This window comes from Zingiber officinale, chromosome 5A, assembly GCF_018446385.1.
Source record: "Zingiber officinale cultivar Zhangliang chromosome 5A, Zo_v1.1, whole genome shotgun sequence".
Lineage (NCBI taxonomy): Eukaryota > Viridiplantae > Streptophyta > Magnoliopsida > Zingiberales > Zingiberaceae > Zingiber > Zingiber officinale.
This window is the reverse complement of record NC_055994.1, coordinates 101,261,329-101,288,919: the sequence shown is the minus strand read 5'-3', so window position 1 is coordinate 101,288,919 and position 27,591 is coordinate 101,261,329. Positions and strand designations below refer to the sequence as shown.

At 40.6% G+C, this 27,591-nt stretch overlaps 2 protein-coding genes and 2 pseudogenes across 2 annotated transcripts; 2 read left to right on the top strand and 2 right to left on the bottom strand.

Moving 5' to 3' along the window:
* Positions 1 to 7,286: 7,286 nt before the first annotated feature.
* LOC121981245 lies at positions 7,287 to 9,513 on the bottom strand (annotated as a pseudogene).
* Positions 9,508 to 16,591, top strand: LOC121979851 (annotated as a pseudogene).
* A 1,156-nt stretch (positions 16,592 to 17,747) lies between these two features.
* LOC121981244 (zinc-finger homeodomain protein 5-like) lies at positions 17,748 to 19,347 on the top strand. Its single transcript, XM_042533673.1, has one exon. It carries the CDS (start codon positions 18,219 to 18,221, stop codon positions 19,194 to 19,196), a length of 978 nt encoding a protein of 325 aa, XP_042389607.1. The 5' UTR covers positions 17,748 to 18,218; the 3' UTR covers positions 19,197 to 19,347.
* Positions 19,348 to 23,761: 4,414 nt separating this feature from the next.
* On the bottom strand, positions 23,762 to 25,312 carry LOC121983073 (WRKY transcription factor 71-like). Its single transcript, XM_042536052.1, has 3 exons — positions 24,766 to 25,312; positions 24,417 to 24,560; positions 23,762 to 24,334 (listed from the first exon to the last, which is right to left on the bottom strand). The coding sequence occupies exons 1-3, from the start codon at positions 25,194 to 25,196 to the stop codon at positions 23,926 to 23,928; spliced, it is 984 nt and encodes a 327-aa protein (XP_042391986.1). The 5' UTR covers positions 25,197 to 25,312; the 3' UTR covers positions 23,762 to 23,925.
* Between the last annotated feature and the right edge of the window lie 2,279 nt (positions 25,313 to 27,591).

Genomic DNA, 27,591 nt, shown 5'->3' with positions numbered 1-27,591 from the left:
CCCGATGGGAGTCGGGGTTCCGACGCTCGATTGAATAGGAATGAAGGGCCGAGCGGAAGTCACGCTCGGCCGAAAACATAAGGTAGCATACTGCTAACAGTATCCACAAAGCACATGACCTAGAATCTCCCAAATAAACCACTATATATATCCGGGCGGACGTAAGGTGGAGGCTGTCCGGCCGGACACCCCGGCATGGAGTAGGGAGAGAAGGACAAGGAACATCTTCTGACAGCTGTCATGCTCTATGACTAGGCCATACTCCAAATCTGGCGACAAGGTGTTCTGCTGTCCCATCGAAGACGTGCCTGGACTGTAGCAGTATGGTGTCAGGTAAGCTTTCTGATAAACACATACCGAGGTATGGGCTGAGGACACGTATTTGCCTCGGTAGGTGTGCGTGAGCTCCTTCACCGCTCTATATAAGGAGCCTTATACTTCGCTGGAGGTACGCGTTCTGAGAGACTGGGAGCCACTTTCTTGTTGTCGAGCTTTGCCTGACTTGAGCGTCGGAGGGTCGCCGCCGGGAACCCCTTCCCGGCCCGACTTCTGTGCAGGTTCGCCGGAGGATCATACGACCAGTCGAAGATCTACGTCAGCGACTTGGAGAGCGTCACGTGCCCAGCGTCCGTTGATTCAGCTTTCGGACAGGATCATGCACAATCAGTGGTTAAACCTTCTGGCAGTTCGGACTCTAATACCAATTGTATGATCGAAAAGAATTTAGATATCTCCACAATGATATGATATTGTCCACTTTGGGCCTAAGCCCTTATGGTTTTGCTCTTGGGCTATACCCAAAAGGCCTCATCTCAATGGAGATATATTTTCTTTATAAACCCATGATCTTTTCCATGTGTTTTTAATATGGGACTATACTTGTAACCTTGCAATCCCAACAGGTACTAGGAGTAGAGTTGTTTCATTGATTTAGATATACGTAGGGTTAGTTCTCATCAAAATCATCAAAGAATTAAAATCATGAAAATTGATGATCACTTGTGCATATAAATTCAAATAGAGGAAATTATTCTAATCAATTAGCAACTCAAAGTGGATTACATTAATTCCTCCCTCCATTTTTGTTTCTATTTAAGACATGCATTAGGGCTACTTAAGGTTAGGCACACAAAGCTTAGATGAAATGCAAAGCTAGTGATGCGGTGATGATGAAAGGATCCACCCTGCTATTACAGTCGAGGTTAAAGGAGGTCAAAGTCAAGATAGTCAACTAGTGAAAGGCATCTACCGGTCGGGTAATCATGCTCCGACCGGGGAGAGGGCTTCGACCCGTCGTCGACTTTGACATAGGGAGCATTCAAGCAACCGATGCTCAAGGGAGAACGACGCGCAGAGGCTCGTGAGCCGAGCGGGCACCCCGCTCGGACTGCCAACGAGGCCAGACATCGACAGAGTTTAACTTTGGTCGGGCAGCTACTCTGCTCGGCCTGATAACAGAGTCGACATTAGCCAAGCACGCAGATAGTGGACTTCCGGTCGAGCGGCTATCCCACTCTGCCCAACAACAGAGCAGAGCACGCGGGCAGTGGACTTCCAGCCAGGCGGCTATCCCGCTCGGTCTGACAACGGACAACACGTGGATAGTGGGCTTCTGGCCGGGCGGCTATCCCGCTCGGCCTGACAACGGACAGCACGTGGACAATGGAATTCCGGCCGAGTGGTTATTCCTCTCGGCCCAACAACAGATATAGTAGGCTATCTTTCGACATCCTTTCGGGAGCTAGTGCCGCTGATAGACAATATGGCCAGACAAAAGATCGTACGATGGAATCTTCCACTGTCACTTTAGAGATATGTTCGGCATGTTAAGGTACTGTGTCAGGGACAAGTCTTTTCAGGGAAAGCTTTGAAATGAGTGCTTGTCTTAGGAAGCATGCACGCGCGCTACCAAAGCTCTATATAAAGGGGGTCCAAGCTTCAGCGGAGGTATGCGATATTTTACTGTTGCGCTACAGTCTTCTTGTTGCTTTACTCTTTGTTTCTTCTTGTTTGCCAGAAACTGACTTGAGCATCGGAGGGTCATCGCCGGAGACCCCTTCCCTGTCTCGGCACTGATGTCAATTGTGTTGTAGGATGGAGCGAAGTCCACAGGAAATTAACGAGAACACTACATCTCTAACATCTATCTCATCGACTTTCGAACAAGATCAGCTAGCAAATAATTTAAGAAGATAGAAAGGAGAGTTGTGAATATATAGTTTAAACTAATAATATCACGATCCAATCATTGTAAAGGATCAAACTTGAATATAATATACTCCTAGCAATTATCAATTGTTTTTATCAATTATTTCATGCATGCTTAATAATCAACAAGAAGTGCCAACGGTAAGAAGTTCCGAAGGCAATAATGAACGAACGAGTAAAATATATATGGTACAAGGGAGGTGCTGCACATAAGATGTTGTCATTAATGAGATTTAGGGTTTGAATTTTAGTAAAGTCGAGGTAAATATTTTTTTATGTGTTAGTCATTATTCCAAAGGCTGGTAGTTGTCCATAATTTATCTCCTCCGTGTTGATCTTGGGACGAATTGACGGAGACAATGGAGACGAGCGTATTCACTTTTTACCACCAAAGAGAGGAATGAGAAAGAATCGAGTAGAGGCATAGTTGAGAAAGGTTGTTAAACCCCTTTCATTTTGTTTAAGTTACAGAAGAAAAGTTAGGAGTCAAGTATCTACATAAAATTATTTCCCTCGTATTTCATGCACAAAAGTAAATTGAATATATAGTTTCAAATACAAACTTATCAACTTTTAAAATTTTAAATTTCAAATTGTTTCAAAATAATTAGTCTAGCTATAAGATTAACCCCATAATTAACTATCATAGAGAGTCAACTTGTTTGCAACTCATCAAACCGATAGTATACTAAAATGGTGAATGGTGATAATATTATGTTGTTAGTAACATTTCGAATCGAAGGTGATAACTAATAGTGATAATTAATGTCGCTAGCAAATCAACACCATGAAGAAGGTGTTAACTAAATTGCACTAATCTACTAGAAGATATTAACTAAGGACTACTGATAACATATATGCTGAAGGCAAGCTAGGCATTGATCCCATCTCAACCTCTTTATTCAAAGCTCCACTGGCTAGCAGTGTTAAATTGAAGTTGAAGTACTGTAGCAAGTGACTTTGAAATCTAAAAAACCCTAGATTGAATATTCACTTCTTCCATATATTTTTATATAAAAAAATAAAGAATTCAATTGTACATACATACATACATACATACAAGTTAATTAATATGTACATACATATCTACCTTTGTACATATTTTGTCACTCTATCTTAATCCATTCACCAAAGAGCTTCAACCTCTTCTTGTTCTCCATCTTGGGCGACATCATCGACAACACCACCTCTCCATCCTCATACTTGGCCTTCATTTTCCTCTTCAATTCACCCTCCTCTCCTTGATGCCTCACCCTCCTCTTAAAGTTGAGCCCTAACCCTATTTCTACTCCCTCACTCGTGCTCCAACTAGAGTCCTGATGATCTTCTCTACATTTCCGGTCGTCGTCTTTGCTCTCCTTGTTCTCGACATGCTTGATTATGTCTATCAAGCAGTATGGCTGTCGGAGCCCATTCCTCTCGTTGCACTGGTAGAAAGCCACTGTGTCCTTGGCACACAGTCGCTTTTCCTTCACAAACCGATTCCACCCCTTAGTAAACACGTAGCTTTGGCTGCTCTTCCAGTAGCAGTACCGGAATGCCCACCAGTGTCCCTCCTTGTCCACAAACTTCATCAGCAGTTCGTCTTGTGCTGAGCCCTCAACGTGAGAGAAGTGTTGCGTAGCATACTTCTTAGGGATCACCAACCTAAGTCGATACGATATAATCATAGGATAAGACTGCGTACAATAGACCATGTCCCAAGACTTCATGCAGGGGATTAATTAACCTTTTCGTAGCTAAGATTGCATGGATTAATCTCTAGCTACCTGTTTAACTTGCCGACATCGCTGGGCGTTAGCTCCTTGGTGAACATCTCCACCGCCACCACGTCGTCCCTGAGGCCGCCGGGCGCCAGCTTGGTCGCCGGCGCGAGGGCGACCCTGTTTTCGTAGGTGGCCGCCGCCGCGGCGCTCTTCGACAAGAAGGCGTTGGGCCAGATGCAATCGCGGCCGTGGGCGTCGTAGACCTGCGCGTCGTCCCAGCGGTCGTCGTAGAGCCGCAGCATGACGCCCTTGTGGCGGTCCTGGCCGTCGACGGCGGGCTCGTTCGAGGCGGCCGTGTCGCCGGCGGCGGGGGACGACGGGCGCGGGCCCTGACCGCAGCGGCAGCCTCCGCCGCCCCACATTACGCTGTTGGAGCCGGAGCCTTCCCGCGGCTCCGAACTCATGATCACGGAAATCGCAGCCAGCCGCCTGGTAGCTAGGAAATTTTTTTGCGTATCCAGACGAAAGAAAAAGACAAGAAAAAAAAAACAAAAATCCGAGTGAAAAAACGATCTCAAATCCCGAGGAAGTAAGATCCGATGAAGAAGATCTAGAGATGGAAGAAAGATTGAAGGGAATCGGGAATTAAAGAGGTGGATATAAAGCAAGAGATACTCGAGAGGAGGAGGTGCATGGGAAAGTTGGTTTGCAGGACTAATTAGGGAATGACCTGGCTGGATTTAGGCGATGAACAGCATCACTAGATTGTGATGAGCTGGCTCAGACAGCAAAAGGACAAAAATGAAAAGAGAGAATGGACGATGATCGTCTCATTTGAGGGCGGTGATGAATTTGAGGAAGCTCGACTGTCAATCAACTACACCGCAAGTGAGGAGGGTACGGATTCCGTGGGTTGCCATTTTTGGATAGTAAAAAGATAGCAAACTTTTTATTCCCTTTTTCCCACAAATTTTTAATCGGCCAATTTATTAATATTGTTTAAGCCCCGTGCCTTTCTCAAATAAGCTAAATATTCTAGACAACTTACTTAAAAGTTATGAAAATTTTAAATGACGTTTCTAATTTTCAGATTTCAACGCACTTATTTCCTATTTCCCTCTTTTCGTTATTACAATGGTGTTACATTTAAAAAAACATCATTGATGTTGATTTTCCAAAATCAATTACATAAGTTTAAAATCAACACTATTGGGGTGTTATTTTTGAAAACTAATACTATAATGTCATTGTTCTTTGAAATCCAACACAATGGCAAGAGGGGTATATATGGAAAACAAATGTGCTATTTAAGAAATCTAAGGTGACGTTTTGTTTAGAGGTTTGAGAATAAGTGAATAGATTCATTCTCAAATTTTATGTTTGGTTGATGAGAATAGAATCAAGATTTGAGAATGAAATCCAAAAATTAATATGGATGAAACCTACTCCCTCCCTTGAATTTTGATGGAATAGAAATGAGAATTAAGTTTTAGACGAAAATACCCTTAGTATATTTTATCAATTTTTCTTTCATTTCACTCTCTATCATCATACTTTCTCTCTCCTTATCACATATTCTATACTATTTCTTCTCTGTATTCTCTCTCATCAAAGACACTTACTCATCATTTTCTCTCTATTCATTCTCTCCTCCTTTTTTATTATACTTTTTCTCTCATCATACTTTCTTTGTCCTAAATCTCTCTTACCATACTCTCTCTCCATATTTTCTCTCATCACACTTTCTCTCTTTTCATTCTCTTCCATTACACTCTCTCTCTCCCCTCATTTTCTCTCATCACACTTTCCCTCTCTTCATTTTTTCCCATTACGCTTTCTTTCTCATCACATTTTCGCATCATACTTTCTCTCCTCAATCTCCCATTTTCTCTCGTCATAGTTTCTCTCTCTTCATTTTTCCCATCACAGTACATTTTCTCTCTCATCATACTTTTTCTCTTCTCAATCTCTCCTATCAGACTCTCTTTTCTCATTTTCTCTCATCACATTTTCACTATCTTCATTTTTTCTCATTATACTATCTTTCTCATCATATGTTTCTCTCACATTCAACTTTCTCTTCCATGTAATTTTTTCTCTTATTTTTCTCTGAGGTTAAAAAATGAAATTTAGATTCATTCTGATTGAAAATATTCAACTAATAAAATATTATTTTTAATAATGATAATCAAACTCATACCATTTCTATTTTATAATATTATGATACTTATTCGGATTTGTAAGAGAGAACTAAACGCCACCTAAAATTTAGATATATCTTTTAAAAATTTCACAACTTTAAATGCGTCTCAATTACAGATTTATTAATATTCAAATAATCTAAATATTCTAAGATACTTTAGTAGTGTCAATCTGGCTAATATGAGCTAGCATGGCTAGAAATAGGTCGTACCAAGCCTAGTCAAGAGATCAGGTTGTGTAAGGTGGTGGGGGTACGACTCACATGGGTCGGCTCACTTTAGAAGGTAAGTAAAACTTTATCATTGCATGGGTTACGTCTCTCTAGAGTTGTTATTTGTGTTGATTTGGGTTTTAATGTATTAAAATATAATACAATAAAAATTATTTAATAAATTCCTTTTTATTTATTTTGATTTATAAATTTGTTCAAAGAGAATACGAGTCGTTAATTTATTAAAATAAATTAAAAGATTAATTATTTAATAAATTTCTTTCTAATGTGTTTTCAAATGATATTTATTTTAATTTATAATTTATACAATTTTTTGAAAATTTTTAATCTCAAATTTTATTTTAGCGACGCTTAATGTATCTACGTTGTCAAATGACTACAATTTGAGGTAGGAAAACTTTTCACTATTATTAATGACGTTAAGTGCAGAATGCGTCGTCATGTCACATTTGGCGACGTATTTTCTATGTTGTGTCGCAAAATGACCCAGGGAAAATTTGCGTTACCTTTTAACGACATGGAGTGAAATGTGTGTCGTGAAAGGTCTTCATTTGACGACTCGTATTGTTTAACACATCGCTAAATGATACAAAATAAATGTGGGAAAATTTCCTCCTAATGTTCTATCTTTTAGCGACGTGAAACATTCCAAGCATCGCCAAAAGATCATATTTTGCGACGTTGATCATGCTATGCATCGCTAAAAGTCAGAATTCTTATAGCGTGTATATAAGAATATTATAGTAATGTTTTATATAGGTAATAGGCTAACAAGAGAATAATTGCAAAATAATGCCTTAAAAGATTAAGGCATCAGAATTAGTGTCTCACTAAATGGGTCCAAATGATAGAACAAGAATAAATCACATGTCTCACGTAAGTATAATGATAGAAGTATGCTCATTTCGACACCACTAGTTGTTTTTATATAATCTCTTTTTGTATAAAACATCAATTACATTAGAACATCATATCTTAGGATAGCATCCATATCCTTTAAAATCCAAAACAAAAATATAAATTTACTGTGTTTACCTATTTAGTGCCTCAGCTTACAGTCTCATATTGGAGCAAAATCTCACAAGGTAGAAAAGAAGAGAAGAAGAAGATTTACTACCATAAGTTTTGCAAATTCCATATCTTCTTCCGTCAGACTCGCGAGCTACTCTTCGAAATTCAGAACTAGAGTTCCAGGCAATTGTACACAATCCATTGTAGCAAGAACTATTCCTGATATTGTTGTATCTGGTTCAACCTACTGAACCATATCGAATGTAGAATCATGTGAAAGATGTCATACTTGAGTGGCTTGGCATGCCACAGGAAGTGCTTCTTCAGCCTCCTCACACAATTGTGCATTCTGATGTATTTTCTATGAGATATCCCTAACAATATGTTCTTCAAGTTTGGTATATCCTTCTCGGCGACTACTACAGAAAACGAACTCCAATCCAACACTTCCTCAAAAGGGAGAACAAAATTGTCGGCTATGATCACTGGAACACACTCAGCATGTATGGCCTCTACAATCCTTGGGCTGTTGACTTCAAAACCCATGGGACAGATGCAGAACTTGCTGGCTCTCATATGCTCGACATAGGACATTGTCCTTGAGACTCTATTCGGGAGTCGTCTATAGATTTTCATGTCTTCATCTTTGTCATTCCCCCAGTGCTTGTTGAGGATTGGCCTGACCCTTCCGTGCATATTACCAGCGTAGAAGGCAAGAATAGAACGCTGAGAAATGGGCCTCCCGTCACCGACATACTTAAAGAGGCCTCTTTGGCACTTTGATAGTGGTTTCGGGGAGTGACACATCTTTTCCGCGAATAAATATACCTTCTGAAGCATCAGCATTGCACAGGGCTTTGATGGTGTTCTTACAAAGTTCTTCATGTAGAATCGTTGTGTAAGGTCCCTGTAGGATCTTACTTGTTATTACAGGAACTTGTATATATACTGAACTGTAAGATGCCTAAACAGTTATGTAGATTTACCCAGTCATGGCAAGCAACCAAAAAATGATCCCTTCCTCTAGTTCGATTCCAAAAGGGATACTTTGCGGCAATGTCGTTCACATAGTCTCTTAGAAACAACGATAAGGGCCTCATGTTGTGTGAGTTAGGCACATAAAGGGCAAGCTTTAGCTTCCTTATACTGTATGGTAGATAGAACAAATGAGCTTTGCTTGGATCCTTAGTCACAAATCCCCTGTTCTCCTCCAACAATTTCATAAACCATCCTTCAGAAGCATAAATACCTTGAAGTTCTGGTGTGTGGAAAATGGGTCTCCGACCATCTTCATAGATATAAACTTTAAGTATTCTCTCCATCAGTTCATAGCTCCTGAAAATTATAGCTATTTTTCAGATGCACAAGCCTTCTTTTTCTAAGGTTTTATAGATAGAACTATTGATTAGATAAACTTTGATTTGCATTCTTTAGTTCATGATTGCTGGAAGCTATGAAATTCAAGTGATCTAAAACATTGTGAATTCGAAGGCTTCACGGAGAAGAAAACAAAAGTCCGTGCCCTAAATAATTAGGGCATCAATTCATGTTGGGAAAGAACACAGAATTGGGTAATTTCATCGTCTCTGACCTCTTGAAGATCGATACGTTGCGGAACAGAAGGGAATACAGTTCTGGATCATCGGAAACTGCAGGGGCGTCGTCTAATTCCTTCCTGACACGCCTGAGTGCCTCCTCCGGCGCCATTCTCCAATAAGCCACCTACACGAACTCAATAACAATGCCGACACAATCTTCATTGGGATCGAAAGATAAACCAGATTTCTCAATATATGTTCTACCTCATGGCCGCGCAAAGGTCGGTGCTTTGCATCGGCACGGTTAGGGATCAACCCTGCGGAAGCCGAATCCAAAGGGCTTGGAGGTGTTGGGGATGACGGCCCAGGAGGAGGAGCGGAGGAATGAGTTGCAGGTTGGATTTGTTGGAGGCGGACGAGAACGGAAGGAGGCGGGGGGAGAAGAGGCTCAGAGGAGGAGAAGACGGCGAGGAGGGCGGTGGCAGAAGCTGCGAGGAGGGCGAAGGTGGCGACACGGCGGCGGCTGCAGAAAGCAATCGCTCGGCCATGGCGGTGGCGTCTGGCGGCGAGTGACCTTGAATCCGCGGCCGCCGCCATGTACGAGGGCCTCATGGTGAGGAGGATGGACGGAGAAGAGGAAATGGAGAGAGAAGCGGAGGCGGAAGGCAACCAATTAAAGGTTGCCCCTTTCGTTAGTGCGGACGTTAGTGCGGACAAGAGTGCTACTCCGCTGTCACCTACAAGACAGGCAACTGGGAATTAGCGGAGCGACCCGGGGCGTAAAGAAAATGTATTGGTCGATTCTGTGTTGTCTGTCCCAGATATGTGTCGTGTCTCCTCGTCGGTTGTGGAATTGCGGGAGGCGATTTTGGTTTTTTTTTTATTAATAATGTGTTCAAATTTAATCCTATTAATTTTAGAGATAAACTATTTTTATATATATATAATTCTCCTATAAATTCGAAGCACAGACTAAAAATAAATATTATTTTTATTCATTGTTAATAAAATTAGAAGAAAATACTAAAAATTAAAAGAGCATCTCAAATTAAGGAAACATAGAATGAATACCGTAAAAGAAAATCAAATGGATGTCTTATCTATAATTTTATTTTAAAATACTCATGATCCAGTGTTATTATAGCAACTAATAGTCAGCTTCTATATATTGTAACAATTTACTATCAACTTCTACATAATGTAATAATTACTGATTAATTTCTACACAACCAATTATAATCAAATAATGCTCATTTTAAATATTATGAGGGTGATAAAACCCTTTAATTTATTTGTTATCACTCTCAAATAAATAAAATTAATATAAGTTTGCAACTAATTTCGTACTAGCTAGTTATTAATTTTTAGAAGATTAATACTCATTTCAAATATAATGGATGTGATAAAATCCTTTAATTTGGTTTACTCATTTAGGTATTATGTTAATCAGGTTATCATTATAAAATCAAAAAGCCGAGTGATTAATGCTATTATGTTAAATGTGATGTTCATTTAATTATAATTGAAAATGAGACGTCCGACCATTTCATAAATGATGGGCGTAATTTTTGTTTAAAAAAAAAATATATTTATTACAATGGTTGCAAAGATAAAATATTTTTAAATACAACTAATGAAAATATTAAATTATTTGAGTGAAATTAATTTTAAGGCAGGATTTTTTTAAAAAAAAAATTGAGAGGAGAAGGAATTTTAAGAATTATTTTAATATAATAAAAATTTAGCGTGCATTTAAAAATTATCCTAATTTTTTAATCGACCCCAAAAAGGAGAGCACATCTCCTAAATCACTTTTTTATGATCTAGAAATGTACTACTCGTATTTGGAGTCGGATTGTGATCACGATTTGATCATAAATTGTTGTGATCTCTTCTTGGATTCATCGTCCCCATCAAATTATAATTTTTGTTCGGAACGGGATAAGTGATCAGATTATTAGACACCGAGTGAGGGTGTCCTCCAGGCTCCAAACGGTTTCCGACCCGCTTCAAATAAAAACTATAATTTGATGAAGATAATGAACCCAAGAATATTATCGCAATTATTTACGATCGAATAATGATCATGATCCAATCGTAAATACGAATGACCACACCAAGTGGTCCAGGATATCCTGCCGACGGAGAAAAGCCCGAATGTTTCATCCGACGAAGCGTCCAAGAAGGCATCCTCCTTCGCAGAGCGCCTCGCCGTCCGCTTCATCTGGCGCCCTCTCTCCGCCGACGGAGAAATCGCCGTAGCCCTCCTCCACCTATGCGCGTCGCCCATCATGGATGCGCAGGAGCCCCCTACCCTCCGGTGCCTGCGCATCCTCTACCAGAAACTCACCTTCGGCTTCAAGGCCGGATCCCGCGTCTGTTCTAGCTTTCTCTCCCTCTGTGGCGGTGAGGAAAGCGTTGTCCCTGAGGCGGTCCTCTCTCTCACCCAACATAAACTCCGCTAGATCGGTGTCTCCTCCCGCAAACCCTCCTACCTCCACAACCTCGCCCGAAAGTTCCATAGCGGGATCCTTTCCGATGCCGTCATCGTATCCATGGACGACAAGGGCATTTGCACCTGGTCAGTTCACATGTTCATGATCTTCTCACTCCACCGGTCTGATGTCCTTCCCGTAGGAGACCTTGATGTCCACATGGGGTGCAGATGCTTTATAGTCTCGCGGAGGTACCGCAGCTTTCGCAGACGGACCAGATTTGTGAGCACTACTGGAGACCGTATCGCTCTGTAGGGTCTTGGTACATGTGGCGCCTTGGGGAGGTGAAGGGCTCACCCACTCTGGCTTCATGTGGAACACTTGATACGGCAATTGAGGAGGAACAATGCAGCATCAGAAGCTAATTGATCCAGTTCAGATGTTTCACAATCTTGGATGAGAACGTACGCTGCCTGCTAACACTTTTGATTCCCTGCTCCTCTAAATGTAGCTTATTAGAATGGGCCGTTTATCCTTTCTTACGTTCAGTGATTGAGCTGCTGTCTGTACCGAAATTCTCAAGTTTCTTATATGGTAATTTACATTCTGCCTATGTTGTGTTTGCTCATTGACTCATCAACTTCCGCCACTTTTCTATTGGATTTCTTATAGCCTTCCATGTCTATGTTTCTTTAGAGTTTGCGCTTAGTATCAACACTTCAGCGTGGGTGGAAAATGGTGATAAAACATTATTGGTCATCTGAGACAATTGCTTGTTATCATTCATTTTCATCTACCTTCCACGTTATTATGCTAATCTGGTGATAGATCAGAAAATAGGAATTAAGAAGTGCCAGGTTGTTCTATATTTTTAACCTAGACCACAGACAACTGAATCTTAGTGAATAGAACTTATCATCATTTTGCATTGTTAATTTTTATGAATTTTGTACTTTCTTGGTGCTTTCAGTATATTTGGTCGTTTGATGTGTCTGGTTGGAAGTGTATCAACAGGGAGGTCATGATGAAGATATTTTTAATGGGATAAAGAATGAATAGGTAAAATGGATAGAAGTTTCAAAATTATTTTGTATGTTGTGTGGTTCTTAGTTGAGAGAGAAAAATATATATATTATTTCTAACAAAACCGCTATTTAACTATTTGAAAATATTTATTATTTGATGATTCCATTATCTATGTCCAACTTTTACATAAAATAAAATTTTCATAAATATAAAATAATGTAAAAATACACAAGGTTAAGATGCCAAATTTCATAATGACTCTAGTAGTAGATGAACTGTGTCTATGATTTATTGGGTCAATAAGGCTATATCTACAAATGCTGATGTTTCACTAGAGTTGCCAGGAGTCAGCTTTTTATTTCTTGGATCCACTTCGAGTTTTATTTACAGACAAATATTATTTTGTTTCTTTTTTATGGTATTCTAGCCAATGTAAACGACAGTAGCTGCCTGACGCTAATTATGTTATTGCAATTTGCAGTAACACCTCTTGACTGAATTTGACACAGTACTATCAATTCTAGCCAATAACTCGATCACTTGTAGAGATGTTTTGCAGTCATCAAATGGTTATCTGCATTACCATGCAACATTAACCTAATCCAACCCACCCTGCTATCACTCTTCAATTTAACTAGCATACGAGGTAAAATGTCTGCTAATTAATGGTACCAGGTTCTGTTGCATGTAAAGTCAGTGGTACTTTGACTATTTCACGTGTCAATTATTTTGGATCCACAAATCCAAAAAGCAAAGTGAGGTTGTTAAATTGCCAAATCTTGAAGTAAGATTACAGTCAAGAAAAGAGTTCGAGCAATCACAAGAGTGAAATCACAGAACAAGTTAGAAAAGGTTTGAATTTAGCTTCTGCAAACCCTTCTGGAATAGGAAATTTGAAGGTTAAGATTCTATCTTTTAATGGTCCACCATGGAATTTGGCGTTGGTTTTGGAGAAGAGACAATGGACTGATTATATGATTACGTGGAAATTGGAAACAGTTAGCCCAAAGTTGATTTGATTCACTAATATTTTTGGTTGTTCTTTCATTGTGTTATTTCTTTCCTAAACGAGCCTAATTCAATCTCACGAAAATGTTTCAGTGAATATTATAAGAAGCATTAAATATCACTGTGTATTTTGTTTCAGCTGTTTGGATGCTGATCATTTGCTAAGATCCAAGATGTTGATCATTTGATAAGTTTCATCCAACTGTTGTCCATGCAACTAGTAATTTTAGTTATAGTAGCTAGTTTGATGACCTTTTGCTATCTTTTTTGCTGAATATTTCTCAGAACTTTCTAATGAAATGCACAAGACTTGAGTTGGGCAACCGTGTGGCTCTTTGTCACATAGCATGCATTTAGTTGAGATGTTTTGACATATTGACATTAGGCAAAAAAATTCCGTCTGGGTAACATTTTTGCACTAAAATGATCTAATCCATGGTGCTTGCATGCATTCGTCTTCCAAGGGAAGAATTGACAAGTAATCAAAAAGCTAGAAGTTTATTTTTTTGCCTCGCTGACTCTAGATGATCTACCATCTAAGCTAGACTGACTTGTTGGGGCATAAGAGAGACATGCGCTGTTTCTGTTTCAAGCTATGAATTCCTTGATGAATAAACTTCTTTCGGTGGTAATGATGCTTCAAAGTGTCCATTGTTGTGGCACCATGATTTAGTTTTAATCTGAGTGTTGTGGAATAAGGAAAATTCTTTATGGATTTAGGGGAGCAAATTAGTGTTAGTTTGAGTTTAATAATTTTGGATCGAAATGGCTGTATTATCATATAGGTCCAATGGTTGAGTTTAGTGGTCGAGCTTAGTAAGTTAATGAGTTATCATCATTGCTGAAGAGCCATTATTGCTACTGAGATGTCGGCTCCTGTCTTTTGTGCCAACGTCGAAGGGACGTTAAGTGCAACTATCGTGTTGCCTCAGGCACCAATGTTATGCATGTTTTATGAAGATAGCCAAGACTTGTCATATGTTTGTTTGAGTATATGATATTATAGTTCAACCGATAGCTGAGGATCCATATCATTGCAAACTATGTGCTGTTTAACTATCCAAGTGAATACTAATAATCACTTGTAAGCAATTTGGTTTGGGTCTACGTATACTGTGACCAACTATGCCACTGCTAGGCACATACTGTGCAACTATTAAGATATGGGAAAGGAGAACTCGGTATACATAATTTTGGATTGGAGCAAGCAGATATCTACTGACTGTTATTTTTGAGTGTTTTTCAATTGAATGTTGCCTTCTGATTAGACAGGCTTTGATGACCAGATGTCGAATGGTGCTTGAGATGCCTTCTTGTGATTATTGTCTTGGTCGTCATCCTTGTTGCACAAAGTACAGAATGAGGTTTCTGTGTCACATAATTGATGATTGGATCTGGGTTAATAAGTACATGATTGTCTTTTGGTGGATTTTTCCGCCTAGAATGTGACTTACTTTACCGGACATCTCCTGTAACAAATGAGTGAAATTTTCAAGAAATCTTGTCAATGGTTGCAGATATGGTGGACCTGTGCCGGATTAGGATTTTAGCTTTCTATGTACGCATCCTTAAACATGGACTATGGGTTACAAAGGATCTGCATGTGAACTGTTTATCTGTATCTGAAGATGACTATTGCAAATGAGGACCACTACGCAAGGTGAAATTTGAAGTTTGTCAATATATGAAGGTATGGTTTATTGGTTTTCTTGGTTTTTGAGTTTGGCAATGATTGTTCATGGTAAAATCTCCTTGTGTAAATGGAATTGTTATGCTATTTTCTTTTTGATATCATGCTTATTTTGTAAGGCATGGCGCCCAGCTAGAAGCTGTGCACCTTGCTTTACTGCACAGACTGACCATCGTTCACGACTATTCATAACCTACCTCAGTAGATTTTTGCCCATAGCTCTTCCATAACTCCCTGCCTTTATCATCCTGTGGTCCACCGAATCTGCCCATCCTGATTGGCTCCCTCAATTTGTCCGATTAGATTGGCCTAACACTGCTGATTAAGTCTGTCCACAAAAACTAACATACATGTAATTGAAAATGTGCATAATTCTTTTTCGTTTTTCTGTGATAATTGTTGATGAAGGATTTATGGTGGCTCTTTTTCCCCCACCAACCGAGATGTGGTCGTCACGCCATTCTTGACTTTTTAAGTTTTGATACATTGGATTCCATGCACACCGTCACATGGTTTCCCACTACCTTATCGCTTCTTACACCATATGCCTCTCTACCCGTGCAGTTGATTCTATTTGGGAATTTTACTGTTCTCTTCTTGTTCTTAGTCCATGATTATGATCGATTTAGTTCAACATTTTTATACCATAATCAAGTGCTAAGTAAGCTTGTAAGTTTATTCATAGACTATACAGCTTAATAAAGGTTGATGCTAAATATATACACTCTTTCATGCACGTGAATATGATGTCCATTTTATCAACTGAACTGGAGTAGCAGTTAAGTTAACAAAGAGAGTTGGCTTGAGACTATGTTAATTGTCCTGTATTCAATATCTTTCAGCTGATGATCCGATATGGATGGTGCCTGAAACTGAATAGGTGGTAAAGCAACAGGAATTTAGCATCTAAGAGACGAGTGGAATGTTGTAATCAAGACATGGCATGCGCCCTCTCGAGAAAGAGATTCCTTGCCTAACAATCCAGTCCAGATCAAAAGGAAAAGCATACCGAGCCAAGTAGAAGCAGCAGTGGTACAAAAAGAAAGATCCTCTTGGATAACACTCAAAGTGAAGCAATTAGTTCTTCGAATCATGTGCTCTAATTTAACGGAGACAGAGATCCCGCTGATGCATACAATCAATTGTGAGCTCTCTCTAGTGCAGGAATGAGTGAGATTGTCGGGTGCTAGTAAATGAATAGCATGCATGTTACAGTAAAAACATGATATGACATGACGAAACAAAGTTAGGTTGACCGTAGATGTGGAGACTGCAGCCATCACCCTTTCTAGTGCTGGAATTCTGACACCCCACCGAGGCCTGGCCCTGGGCATGGCCTTGGCGTGGGGCGTGGTGACTGAACCAGCAAGCCCAGAGGCCCCCACCCGGCTTTATATCCATCCCCCTCCTTTGCTTTTGCGCCGGTGCAAGCCAAACCCCTGTGGTCAAAGCAGGAGGTGCGGTGTGACTTTATTAGCCTGCAGCGATCCCCAGTACTACACTGCAGGAGGCAGCAACGATCTTTTGTACAGAAGTTCTGAGGTGATTTAATTTCAACAATTATTATTATTTAATTCAAGTAAATATCACTTTTTTCGTATATAGTTTTTAGAGAAATGATATTTATCTAGAATTTTCATCTAGAAAAGTCATCTAGATAGACACATAAATAATGGACCCACAAAAAATGAAATGATGGGTCCCATCTTTTATATGTCTATCTAGATGAATTTTCTAGATGAAAATTCTAGATGAGTATCATAGCTCATAGTTTTTATTGGGTAAAAAAAATAAAATTTTTTCATTTTATCGAAATTCGAAAGGATAAATAAAAATAACGATGAGTCCTCATATAACAAATAAATTAAACAAAGTTGTTATAATTATACAATTAGAATAATACAATTATAGCAATTATAAATTATAATTATTATAATATAATATTGATTAATAATTATTATGATAAAAGATGATTATTTTTATCTTGATATTGCTCACAGTTCTTTCAATAGTAGACCAAGATAAATTATTGTCAATAATTTATCTTTATCTTATTATAATAAATTTCTCATAAAAATTATGATTCATAAACTCATGATGTTACCAATTTTAAAATATAAAATTAAAGAAAATTATGGCAGTATATATTTATTTATATAAAAAATAATTAATAAATTTTTAAATCATTTTTAGTGTGAAATAAATAACTTAATTCTATCAGTTTCATCAAAATTAGTTAGTAAAAATTTATATTCTTAATAAAATAATAAAATAATAATTTTAAAAATACAAAAAAGGAAGGGATAAGATTTTATTTTGATGATAAATTAAAAATCATATTGACAATTTAAAAAGAATCCTTTTCACAATTTAAAAAAAAAGGTGAGGTTTTTAATTTGTACCATCTGTATATCAAATTGTATGTATTTTTATCGGTACTGATAAATGGGAAAGTACTAATAATGATGTATCTAGATGGCGAATAATTTTCAAACTTATTTTTTATTAGATAGTTGAGGTTTATGCTTTAGATCTCATTTTCAAGGGTGGGGGTGACGAAAAGTGTGTTCATTTATTAACTACTTATAGAGCTAACAATATGTGAGAAATAAAATATTATTATTTTTTAGGTTAAAGACCTCCATCGTGCGATAAAGACGACACTGCTTAGATATACAGAAGGGTCCTTACCCTAATTCGGTCCTAAAAGATAAGCTAAAAATCTTCCCTGTTTTTTTTTCCCCTATTCTTCTTCCTTCTCCCTCCTCCTGTTTTTTATTATCTTACGGCTGAGGCTTCACCCACCACACACATGCACTACTCCTCCTCCCAAGAAACGACACCGTCGAGTGAGGAATTATTGTGGATGGCGACCTCTGAGCAGGGCTGCTTCTCAATCTCATCTACAGTGAGATAAGCTTTTATTCCGCCCTCATGGGTTTTCTCCCTTCCCAACCCTCGGATGGCTGGTGGGGAACCGAGAAAGAAGCTGACTCCGTCTTTGATTAGGGAGCTCTCCTTCTCTCCTTTTGGCTGCTGCTAAATGGAAGGCAGGCAAAGACCCCTTCTTAGCTGCAGAATTTTCGATCGCCGGCCTGTGCAGCTTCCTCTTCCTCTTCCTCCATCGACAAGGCTGCAGGTGAGTTGAGTTGAGTGAGTTCCATGGAGTTCAGGAATCAAGATGGCGACTTGCGCCTTCCTCTGGCTGCTACTGCTTCTTCTTCTTCTTCCTTGGTTTACAACCCTCCTCCCATTAGAGGCTCGGCTTTCTCCAAGCCACCGGCCCTTGCTCCTCCGTCCGCTATCTTGTCACCAAAAGGAGGAGGAGGTGGAGGTGACGGTGGATTGAGAAATGGTAGTTCTCCGGTGGTTACGGAGGATATCAGTTCTTTCTTTGGCAGACCGAAGGTAAGAGAGACAGATCAGCCGGCGCCTGGTGCCGGTTTGCCAGGTTATAAAGTGTCGGAAGGCGGCGAGACGTTCGGCGAGGAGGAGGAGGTGGCCGGGAAGTACAAGGAGTGCTTGCGGAACCACGCGGCCGCTGTCGGCGGCCACGTCGTCGATGGGTGCGGGGAGTTCATGCCCAATGGCGGTCCTTCCACTCCTGACGCCCTCAAGTGCGCCGCCTGCGGCTGCCACCGGAGCTTCCACCGCAAGGACGGCGACGGCGCCGACGTCAATCCGTATCATCTACGCCAAGCCCCGCCGCCGCTGTTGCTGCCCCCGCCGCCGCTGCGGCTGCAGAGGGCGCTCGGCGGGGTGTTCCCCGCGAGCTCGCCGACGTCGCGAGCGGTGCCGGTGTCGTCGTCAGGGTGGATGGCGAGCGCGACGACGGAGTCGTCGAGCGAGGAGAGGGTCGTCGTCGGCGGCGGCCCCGGGATGGATGCGAAGGCCATGAGGAAGCGGTTCCGCACCAAGTTCACCGCCGAGCAGAAGGAGAAGATGCTGGCCTTCGCGGACCGGATCGGGTGGCGCTTCCAGCGGCAGGACGAGTCGCTGGTCGAGCAGTTCTGCTCCGACGCCGGCATCAAGCGCCATGTCCTCAAAGTCTGGATGCACAACAACAAACACTCCATCAAAAAACAGCAGCAGCAGCACCACCAGCAGCAACCTCCTTCACCTCAAGAACAACACCAGTAGCTCAAAAAGTTTACATACATATTTATATATCTCATGATTTCACGAAGAAGATGAAGATGGACTACAACAAACTAATTGTGCTGCTCAAATCGCTGCCTCTTATAGATTTGAGCTACTTCAATTTCTGCACTAATCAGTTCTAATTTCCTCAGTAGAACGGCCATTCCTACTCGATTACTGTTGCATTAGAGAGCTTCACGTGCCCTAACCTCCCTCCCCTTTCCAGATTCCGATGGCATCGGGATGGGATCACAAAAAAAGCAAAGCAAGTTTTGTCACCATCGTGGCCTTCTTTTTTCACTGTTGTGGTTGCGAGGGGAATTTTTCGGGGAGCTTTCTCTTCTCTTCTTCCTGCATCCTGTTACACTTAGCAGCAATCAAACACCGAACTTGCCACAACTAAAGAATGCTTGGAGTTGAATTTAATGGTGCAATAATTATTCATTTGTGTTCTTGTCTTGTTAAATATTGGCATTGCCCTCGTGAAGGGGAAGCAGATAAGGACACACTTTCTTGCTTGATCCAATCTATAGCTACTTTACCAGTTATTAGATAGATATCCACTAAATCTATATCGTTCTGAGTCATGGTTACTGCTGAGAATACAATGTGTTTGATTAGAAGAGCCAGCCACCGGGTGGGTTTCGATCGACTGAACTTTGAGTTTAACTGAGGTGGCTGAGCTCGGAGTGCCTAACTTTGCACGAACTAAATGGGGCTTGATTTAGCTATTTGGCGAGTGACAGATTTTGCACAAACCGAATAGGGTTCGATCGAGTTGCCTGATAGCACAACATATCAAGTATCAATTACAACGATATAACAACTCGTGCGGCATATCCACAGTCACTTATATAACTAAGAAGACGTTTTTACTATCCAAATGAATCATCTCAACTTCGAACTAATGTCACATATCAATATCCAACAAGTTCAACGAGAGACCTGACAATGATAGTCTTTTCTATTTGTCAATTCTTGATTATGAGATGAGAAATCAATAATGATTCTATTCGAAAGTCGATGAGGTGAATATTGAAGATGTGACGTTCCTGTAGATTTCACTCCTGCCTGCAGCACAAGCAGCGTCAGTCCCGAGCTAGGGAGGAGGGGGTCCTCGGCAATGACCCTTCGACGCTCAAGTCAGTCTCTGGCGAAACAAGAAGTAAGAATTGTAGCGCAACAGTAGAAATCGCGTGTAAAATATATATCCGCCGATGCTTAGACCTCTTTTATATAGAGCTCTGGAAGCGCGCGTGTATACTTCCCAAGACGAGCGCGCATCTCAAAGTTTTTCCTAAAAGGACGTGTCAGTAAGTGCCCCTGACACAGTACCTTAATGGGTTAGAGCATATTTCTGAAGTGACAGTGGAAACTTTCGTCGTACGATCTTCTGTCTGACTATGTTGTCTGGCAGCGACACTAGTTCCTAAAAGGATGTCAAAAGATATCCTGCTGTGTCTGTTGCTTGGCCGAGCGAAATAGCCGCTCGGTCGGAACTCCAATATCCATATACTATCTGCTGTCGGGTCGAGCGGGAAGGCCGCTCGGCTAAAAGTCCACTGCCCCGTGTAGTATGCAGCCGGTCGAGCGGGGTAGCCGCTCGACCCGAATCCACCGTCCTTGTGATCTGTCGTAGGGCCGAGCGGGCTCCTCCGCTCGGCCGGAAACTCACTGTCCACGTGCTCGGCTGATATTGAGGATGCTGCTTGATCTAGTGGAAGAGCCGTTCGGCTCGACTTCTACGCATCCCTTGAGCGTCAGTTTGATTACTTCCTGTGTCGAAGATGGTGGGTCAGTACTTAATCCCCGGTCGGAGTATGCTTCGCTCGATCGGTAACATTGTCGACCCGTTGATCGTCTTGATTTTGATCTCCACCACGATAGTGGGGTGGAGTCCCTCATCATCACCACATCAAATGACTTCACAACACAATAATTAGTGTCAAATCACACTCGCTAGTGAAAAACACTCTAGAGTTTGAATCCCATTAGAGATAAATTTTTTGGAGGTTAACGTTTGAGTGTGCATAAGTTGTACTTTGGTAGACGAACTAGATAAAAGAAAGCCTATCTCGAAATTAATAAGGCAAAGTTCAGATACTTAAATTATTAAAATAATAATAATAATAATAATAATAAGGGTCAAGTCTAACGCTTCACACTGGTTGGGTAGAGTCTAAAAGCAATAAATGTTCATCACAATTACAATTTGATAAGCTAAACAAGTTTAATAGACAACAGGTTGTTGATTAGAGTCTAAAAGCAATAAATGTTATCACAATTACAATTTGATAAGCTAAACTAGGTTCATATAATAATCGCCATAGGTTTGAAGGCCTTGTGAATACTAATCATGTAAGCTCACAATTATAAAACAAAAATAATGTTGTGTCCTCATCATGTTTGCTATTACTCTTTAATAATAGAGTACTATATATATATTATATATTAGGATCCACAAAATCAAATCAATATGCACCGACACATGCTCTATTGTCATTTAGATTACATGTTTGATCTTACCAACCAACAAGATATATATAGTTGACATAATTATGGATCCATAATATGATTTAGTATTTAGCCTATTTCAACATTATTGTGTTGACAACCAACAAACTTACAACATAAATCAACGAAACATGTTAATTATGTACTTCTCTCTTTCTTTGAAAAAATGGAGAATTTTCCTTAGTCAATAGTACCTTTCTACAAGGTTTTATTTTAAGTGTGAAAGACGTTCTAGAACTTTTTGTCCCTTAGTCAAATGCTTCATATGTATACATTGAAACACATTTTAAAAAAAACATAACTTGGAATTTTCTTTTGTCGAACTCATTAAACTAAAAATGTCGAATTTAACCACTTGGGAGTATCACTTTCCCGCTTACCTAACTTGATTGACTTTAGCTCAATTGAGCCACATTTGCATATGAACTATCTATCTTTATAACTGCCCTCCTTTTTGAACATGCTATTTAACTCACTTAAAGTCAATTATCGAGTCACTTCACATGCCATGTATTTTCTTCCAGACTTTATAGTCCCTTGCCAGAAGAGAACGAACTATGCCGAGTATATTAGAGAATTTTAACGGAATTGAAACACTACACATGCGTCAATTTTAACTTACTTGTCATGCGAGAGAGAGACCCTCTTATTATGTATTTATTCACATCATTAATGCATATGCAACAATTTAAACCAATTAACTTACCAAGAAATTTCTTATGTGGAACTAAAGTTAATTTCAAGGCCTAAAGTATATGAGCAAACCAATCCTATTTGGTTAAAACTTGACCAAGTTTTTAGCACATAGATGAGTATATATATTGAGCCAAGAGTTTTGTGGTTTAAAGGAATTAATGTGGAACCTCAAGCGAGGAAGGTGGTGCAATTCATAAGAGATTTCATATCGAATTCTACAATTTAATTAGTAAACTTTTAGATTATTGGCGGGTGGGCATATATGAATACGATAGACTTCATATTGTGTGAATGAGATTTTATGTGAGGGAATAGTCAATTAGATCCACATACAATGATACAAGAGACATTTTATAGACATGTTATCTATACATCGATACCACCAAACACATGATACACTAAAGCTAAACATCACGTCCCCTCAGATGGGTCTAGTGGCTAGCACATGAGGTGTTGCCACCAATGAGGTCTGGGGTTTGAATCTCGGCAAAGCTGAGGTAAATGCCTCCCTTATGTGCTAGTCACTATTCCAAAGACTAGTAGTCGCCCGTGATTGACCTCCTTTGTGTTGGTCCTGGGACGAATTGACAGATTCACCTTTTGCCACCAACTAAGGCTAAACATCACATTTAAAGACTCTTTCATTTATGGATTATTAATTAGACCAACTAGCTAGGATCAAACCCTTAACTCTCAACTAATTTGTTGAATTTGACCTAATTTTTATTTATAAATTACTAAAAATAATATTATAAACTTTTTAAATAGCATTTATTAAAAAAAAGTAACAATTTTTTTATATAATATTTTTTTAATATCAAGATTTTGCTTAATCAAATTTTATAAGATTTTTTTTTGAATTAATGCCCCCTTTATGGATCGTTTTGTGGATATTAACACCACTGCATTAAACAACATAAAGATCAATTCAAATAGAAGAGATCGACAAAGTGTCAAATTGAATAAGACATGCCCAATCAATGACAAACATCCAAAAGTAAACTAAGAATTCAAATAACTCCAATATGTATATACTTGAAGTTAATTATTATTAAATTAGAATTTGATTCAATTTAAACCAAGGTCATATCAAGGACAAAATAACAAAACCAAACCAATTAAGAAGGCTTCCAATTTATTTCCCAAGATTAATTAATTAATTAATTGTTTCATGTAATTATCAAAGCAAAACATAATTTGAATAAATTACACCTTAATTAATTCCAAGAATTCAGCACAATATCCAACAGATAAAGAGCTGGACGGTAACCAATCTTTAGGGAGTATCCAACAGACAAATCTAGTAAAGAAACCTCTCCCTCGGACATGCCATTAAAATCCCATGCAAACAGAAGATATAGCAATGAGGTTGATTAATCAGTTATATATTATTTAGAAAATAAAGCACACACATTTGTACAAGAACAAGGATTAGTCGATCGATTGGCATGTAAAACGATCGATATATATATATAGATATCATAATTAGTTACCTAACTAATTAAACGTACCAACAGATTCATGGAAACTGTTTTCTCTGACTAAACGCGGGAACGACGTCCTGCAGGAGACCGTAATCCGGGAGCTGAACCGAAGGCTGCATGCCGATCGTCACCGTGCTGTTGCCGGCGGCGTTTGCTCGCTGCACGCCGCCCAGTGCTCGCACTTGCTGCAGGAGCTGCTGCTGGTGGTGGTGCTGTTGTTGTTGTTGGTGGTGGTGGTGGTGGCTGATTAAGTTCGCCGGCACCGTGAACTGCAGCAGCGGCGGTGGTGGCGCAGCTGGTAAATAGTGTCCTCGGGGAGTACTCGCAGGGCTCGGGTGGATGTGCTTCCCTTCGTAGGTGGTGATCACGGTGGTCGGATCTTGATACGATCTCTCCACTCTCTTCTTCACCGGGCACTTTTGGGCCGTGCAACGATAGTAACTTCTGTGATTAATTAGTAGATAATTGGGAATTATAGAGAGCTTAATTAAGGAGGATATATATATTTCATGTAGAATTAATTAACCTTGGAAAAGGGCTGTTTTTTACTGCCTTTTGGCCGTATTTTCTCCACCTATAGCCGTCTTCGAGATGATCGACCTCGCTCTTGGTCATGAAGGCGAAGCGAGGCTCCCTCTGCCTCTTTTCTCCCTTCTTCTTCGGCTTGTTCCTGCACCATCAACAAAACCCTAAAAGTTTGACCGGAGAGGCCTCAAAGTTTGGTTTTGTTAGGCAAGCTAATTAATATTTAATTAGACATGTGAAACTAATTGTGACTTCCTTCCATAGTCGATCGATATATATATATATATAGATTTGGGGGAAAATATAATAATAATAAAAAAATCTAGCGAGAGAGGAAATCTAAGACTTACAGTTTGAGCTTCGATTTGTCTGCGTGATCAGTCGCCGGTTCTCGGTCTTTAATCTCCTCGTTGATGGCCTCCGCCGCCTCCTGATCCTCCAGCTTCACCACTTCTAGGGCCTCCATCGACGACGACGACGACGCCGAACAATTGGCCGACACCGGGGACCCAACTCCGGTCGACGGGGTCGCGATGTGGTTCCCCCAGTACTTGGCGCCGCCGTCCGCCGCCATCTCGCCGCCATTGAACCAGTCGTCCGGCTGCGCCCAGCACGACGCGTCGAAAGGGCCGGACGCCTGCAGCATGCCGTCGTCGTTCAAGTAGTAGTCGTGAAGGCTGTCCGAGTCCGCCGTCCATTTCCCGGCGGCCGGAAAGATCGCCGACAGGTCCCTGTCGGGGTGGTAGTCGAAGAGGTCGCCGCGGTCATCGCCGCCGGACATCGGTGCGGAAAACTAAAGGAGAGAGAAAGAAGACGAGAGAGAAGGGAAAAGTTAGACCATATGAAACGCCGGCCACGCTCGCCTTTGCCAAATTCCGATCTCCATTAGAATGAGAGAGCGAGAGATCATCAGTTATTATATTTATATCGACGGTATCGAAGAAAAAGAAAGCGGTGGAATAGTCCACGGTCAACAAGAGAAGCTGTCGATGAGTCAGCGGCCACCGGCAACCGGCGGTCGGTCACGTGCCCGGGAGGACGAGTGGTCCAGAGTGCCGTGGATTTCTCCTTGAATTCTCCCGCCACGTGCCGGTCGGCCACAGGTCATCCGGACATCCGACCCACCGTGACGCCCCGCGCGCGTCACGCGGTGGTGCTCGTTGCGGCTGGGTGTTGACCGCGGCGAGCGATCTATAACGTTGGATCACGATCCGACGGCGCGCGTAAATTCATATTAGATTTGCTGTTGGCAATCTATGTAGTAAGATTTTGCTATTTTTGTAAAAATCTGGAAAGCCACCTACCCACTGGACGATTGGGATTTGGAAGCCATGCACGATTCGCTGGTGGAAAACGGAAATCCAAAGCATGTATGATAGTCAAGGCTTGTGCTTTGAGAAAATCACGTAGAAATACAATGTCCGAATTCTTAGTTTTTTTTTTAAAAAAAAAAACTAAAAATTAAAAATGTCAAAACAGGAAAGTTGACTGGACATGACGAAGCAAAAGTTGACGGTTTAAAATTACCGTTTGGAGAAGTCAAAAGTGATGTGGAGAAGTGGACGCCACAAAAGTTTCGAGAAGTAATTAAAGATCGATCGATCGATCGTAGGGAGTAGAGCAGCATGAGATTGTGGACCAGATAAAGAAGTCAATGCTTTTGATCGATCATAAAAATCTTAATCAATAAATGTGCATTTAATTTCCTATTAGCGACTGTTTTATCTCTCCTTCACTTTCTGCAATCCGGAAACGTGTCGATCAAGGCGATATATATATATGTCTGATATATGGCTCTTCTTAGCTTGTAGCAGAGAATCATTAGGTTTCGGTCATCTTTTTCAATGTCGACAGAAAGATGCAAGTTGCTTGAGTCAAGACCGGACTTGGTCTAAGATTTCTAGAGACTTGGACCAGCTCGCAGTGCATCTTTCATTAGTAAAAAAGGCAGCGAGTTGAGAAGAAATCAAAGGAAGAAGGTCAAAGGGTGAGTTTGATTCATCTCTTCATGCCCAACCTTTTGACTTCTCTCCTCCTCCTCTCGAGCCATCCTCAAGAGGTTCACACTTTGTGCTTTGCTCAATGATTAGCTTGTGATCAAGATGAAGGAAGCCCCCACTTCACATGGGAAACATGATTCAGAGGGTTCCTCGAAAGTAAACTTGCTCAGGCAATTGATCAGCCGGCCATAGAGAACGAGTCAATTTCCACTGTAATGTCAGATTCAGCATGCACTGCACTCACTGTTTTTTCTTCTTCCTTTTGTCGGACAATAAAAGATGGCATCGGATTCGTGCGATCCTGATCACTGATAAAAGCATGCAGCATGCATGCATGCATGCATGTCCTGGAAGCTCATAAATTGGATGAGAATTAAAGAGTTGAAGAGGAAGAAGAAACAAGAGAGCATATCCAGTATCTGAAGGGGCAGTGAACAGTATTACATGCCAATAGATTAAATTTCTGTCTCTTCTGTGCCACCGTGACAGTGCATGTGATCATGAGCAACCTTTTGATCCCTCAAGCTAGCTATCTGGGCATGCACTACTGGAGGCCGAAGGTGAAGACAACATGTCTTTCAGCATGCATGGCCACTTCAAGTGGCGATCACCTTCACTGATGTCCTGCTTCGATAAGCGTGGTGTCAGCGAGAAGAACGAGTCTCTTAAATTCTAGTGCCAAATTGTTTTGCATGCAGTGAGAACTTGTCTTCGAGCTCGCAAAGTCGAACGCAGCCTACTTCAGTTGCTGCTGCCACGCCGTCTCAGAGTTGTTAAGGATAAAGAAAGAAAGGGAAAAGGGGGGGAGGACAAAATTAAAGGAGGATCCACTTGCGAGAATAAAGTGTAAAAGAACAAAAAGAAATAAGTGGAGGGATGAAGATGTGGGAAACAGAATCTGACTTAGAATTCAAGAGAGAGAGGGGATCAGCTTCTGATAAAGCATGAGCAGCTTGCTGAATCGATTGGAGTGGATTAGGTTTATGAGTTATAGAAGATTAAAGATGATGGGTATTAGTGCGTGTTTAACTATTTTTGATCGAGCAATTTAATTAGAGGAGAAAAGGGAAATGAATGAACTCTGGGAGTGTGTACTTATCATAAAGTGGGGCCTTATGACTGATGGGTCCCACGAGGTGTCTGTCCATTTTCAGAGTTGTACTCACATGCAGGGTA

Coding starts and splice junctions, on each gene's coding strand:
- LOC121981244 (XM_042533673.1), top strand. CDS start 18,219: ATGGAGTTCAGGAATCAAGATGGCGACTTGCGCCTTCCTCTGGCTGCT.
- LOC121983073 (XM_042536052.1), bottom strand. CDS start 25,196: ATGTCCGGCGGCGATGACCGCGGCGACCTCTTCGACTACCACCCCGAC. Junction 24,561..24,765: donor GACAAATCGAAGCTCAAACT/GTAAGTCTTAGA, acceptor TTGATGGTGCAG/GAACAAGCCGAAGAAGAAGG. Junction 24,335..24,416: donor AAAAACAGCCCTTTTCCAAG/GTTAATTAATTC, acceptor AATTAATCACAG/AAGTTACTATCGTTGCACGG.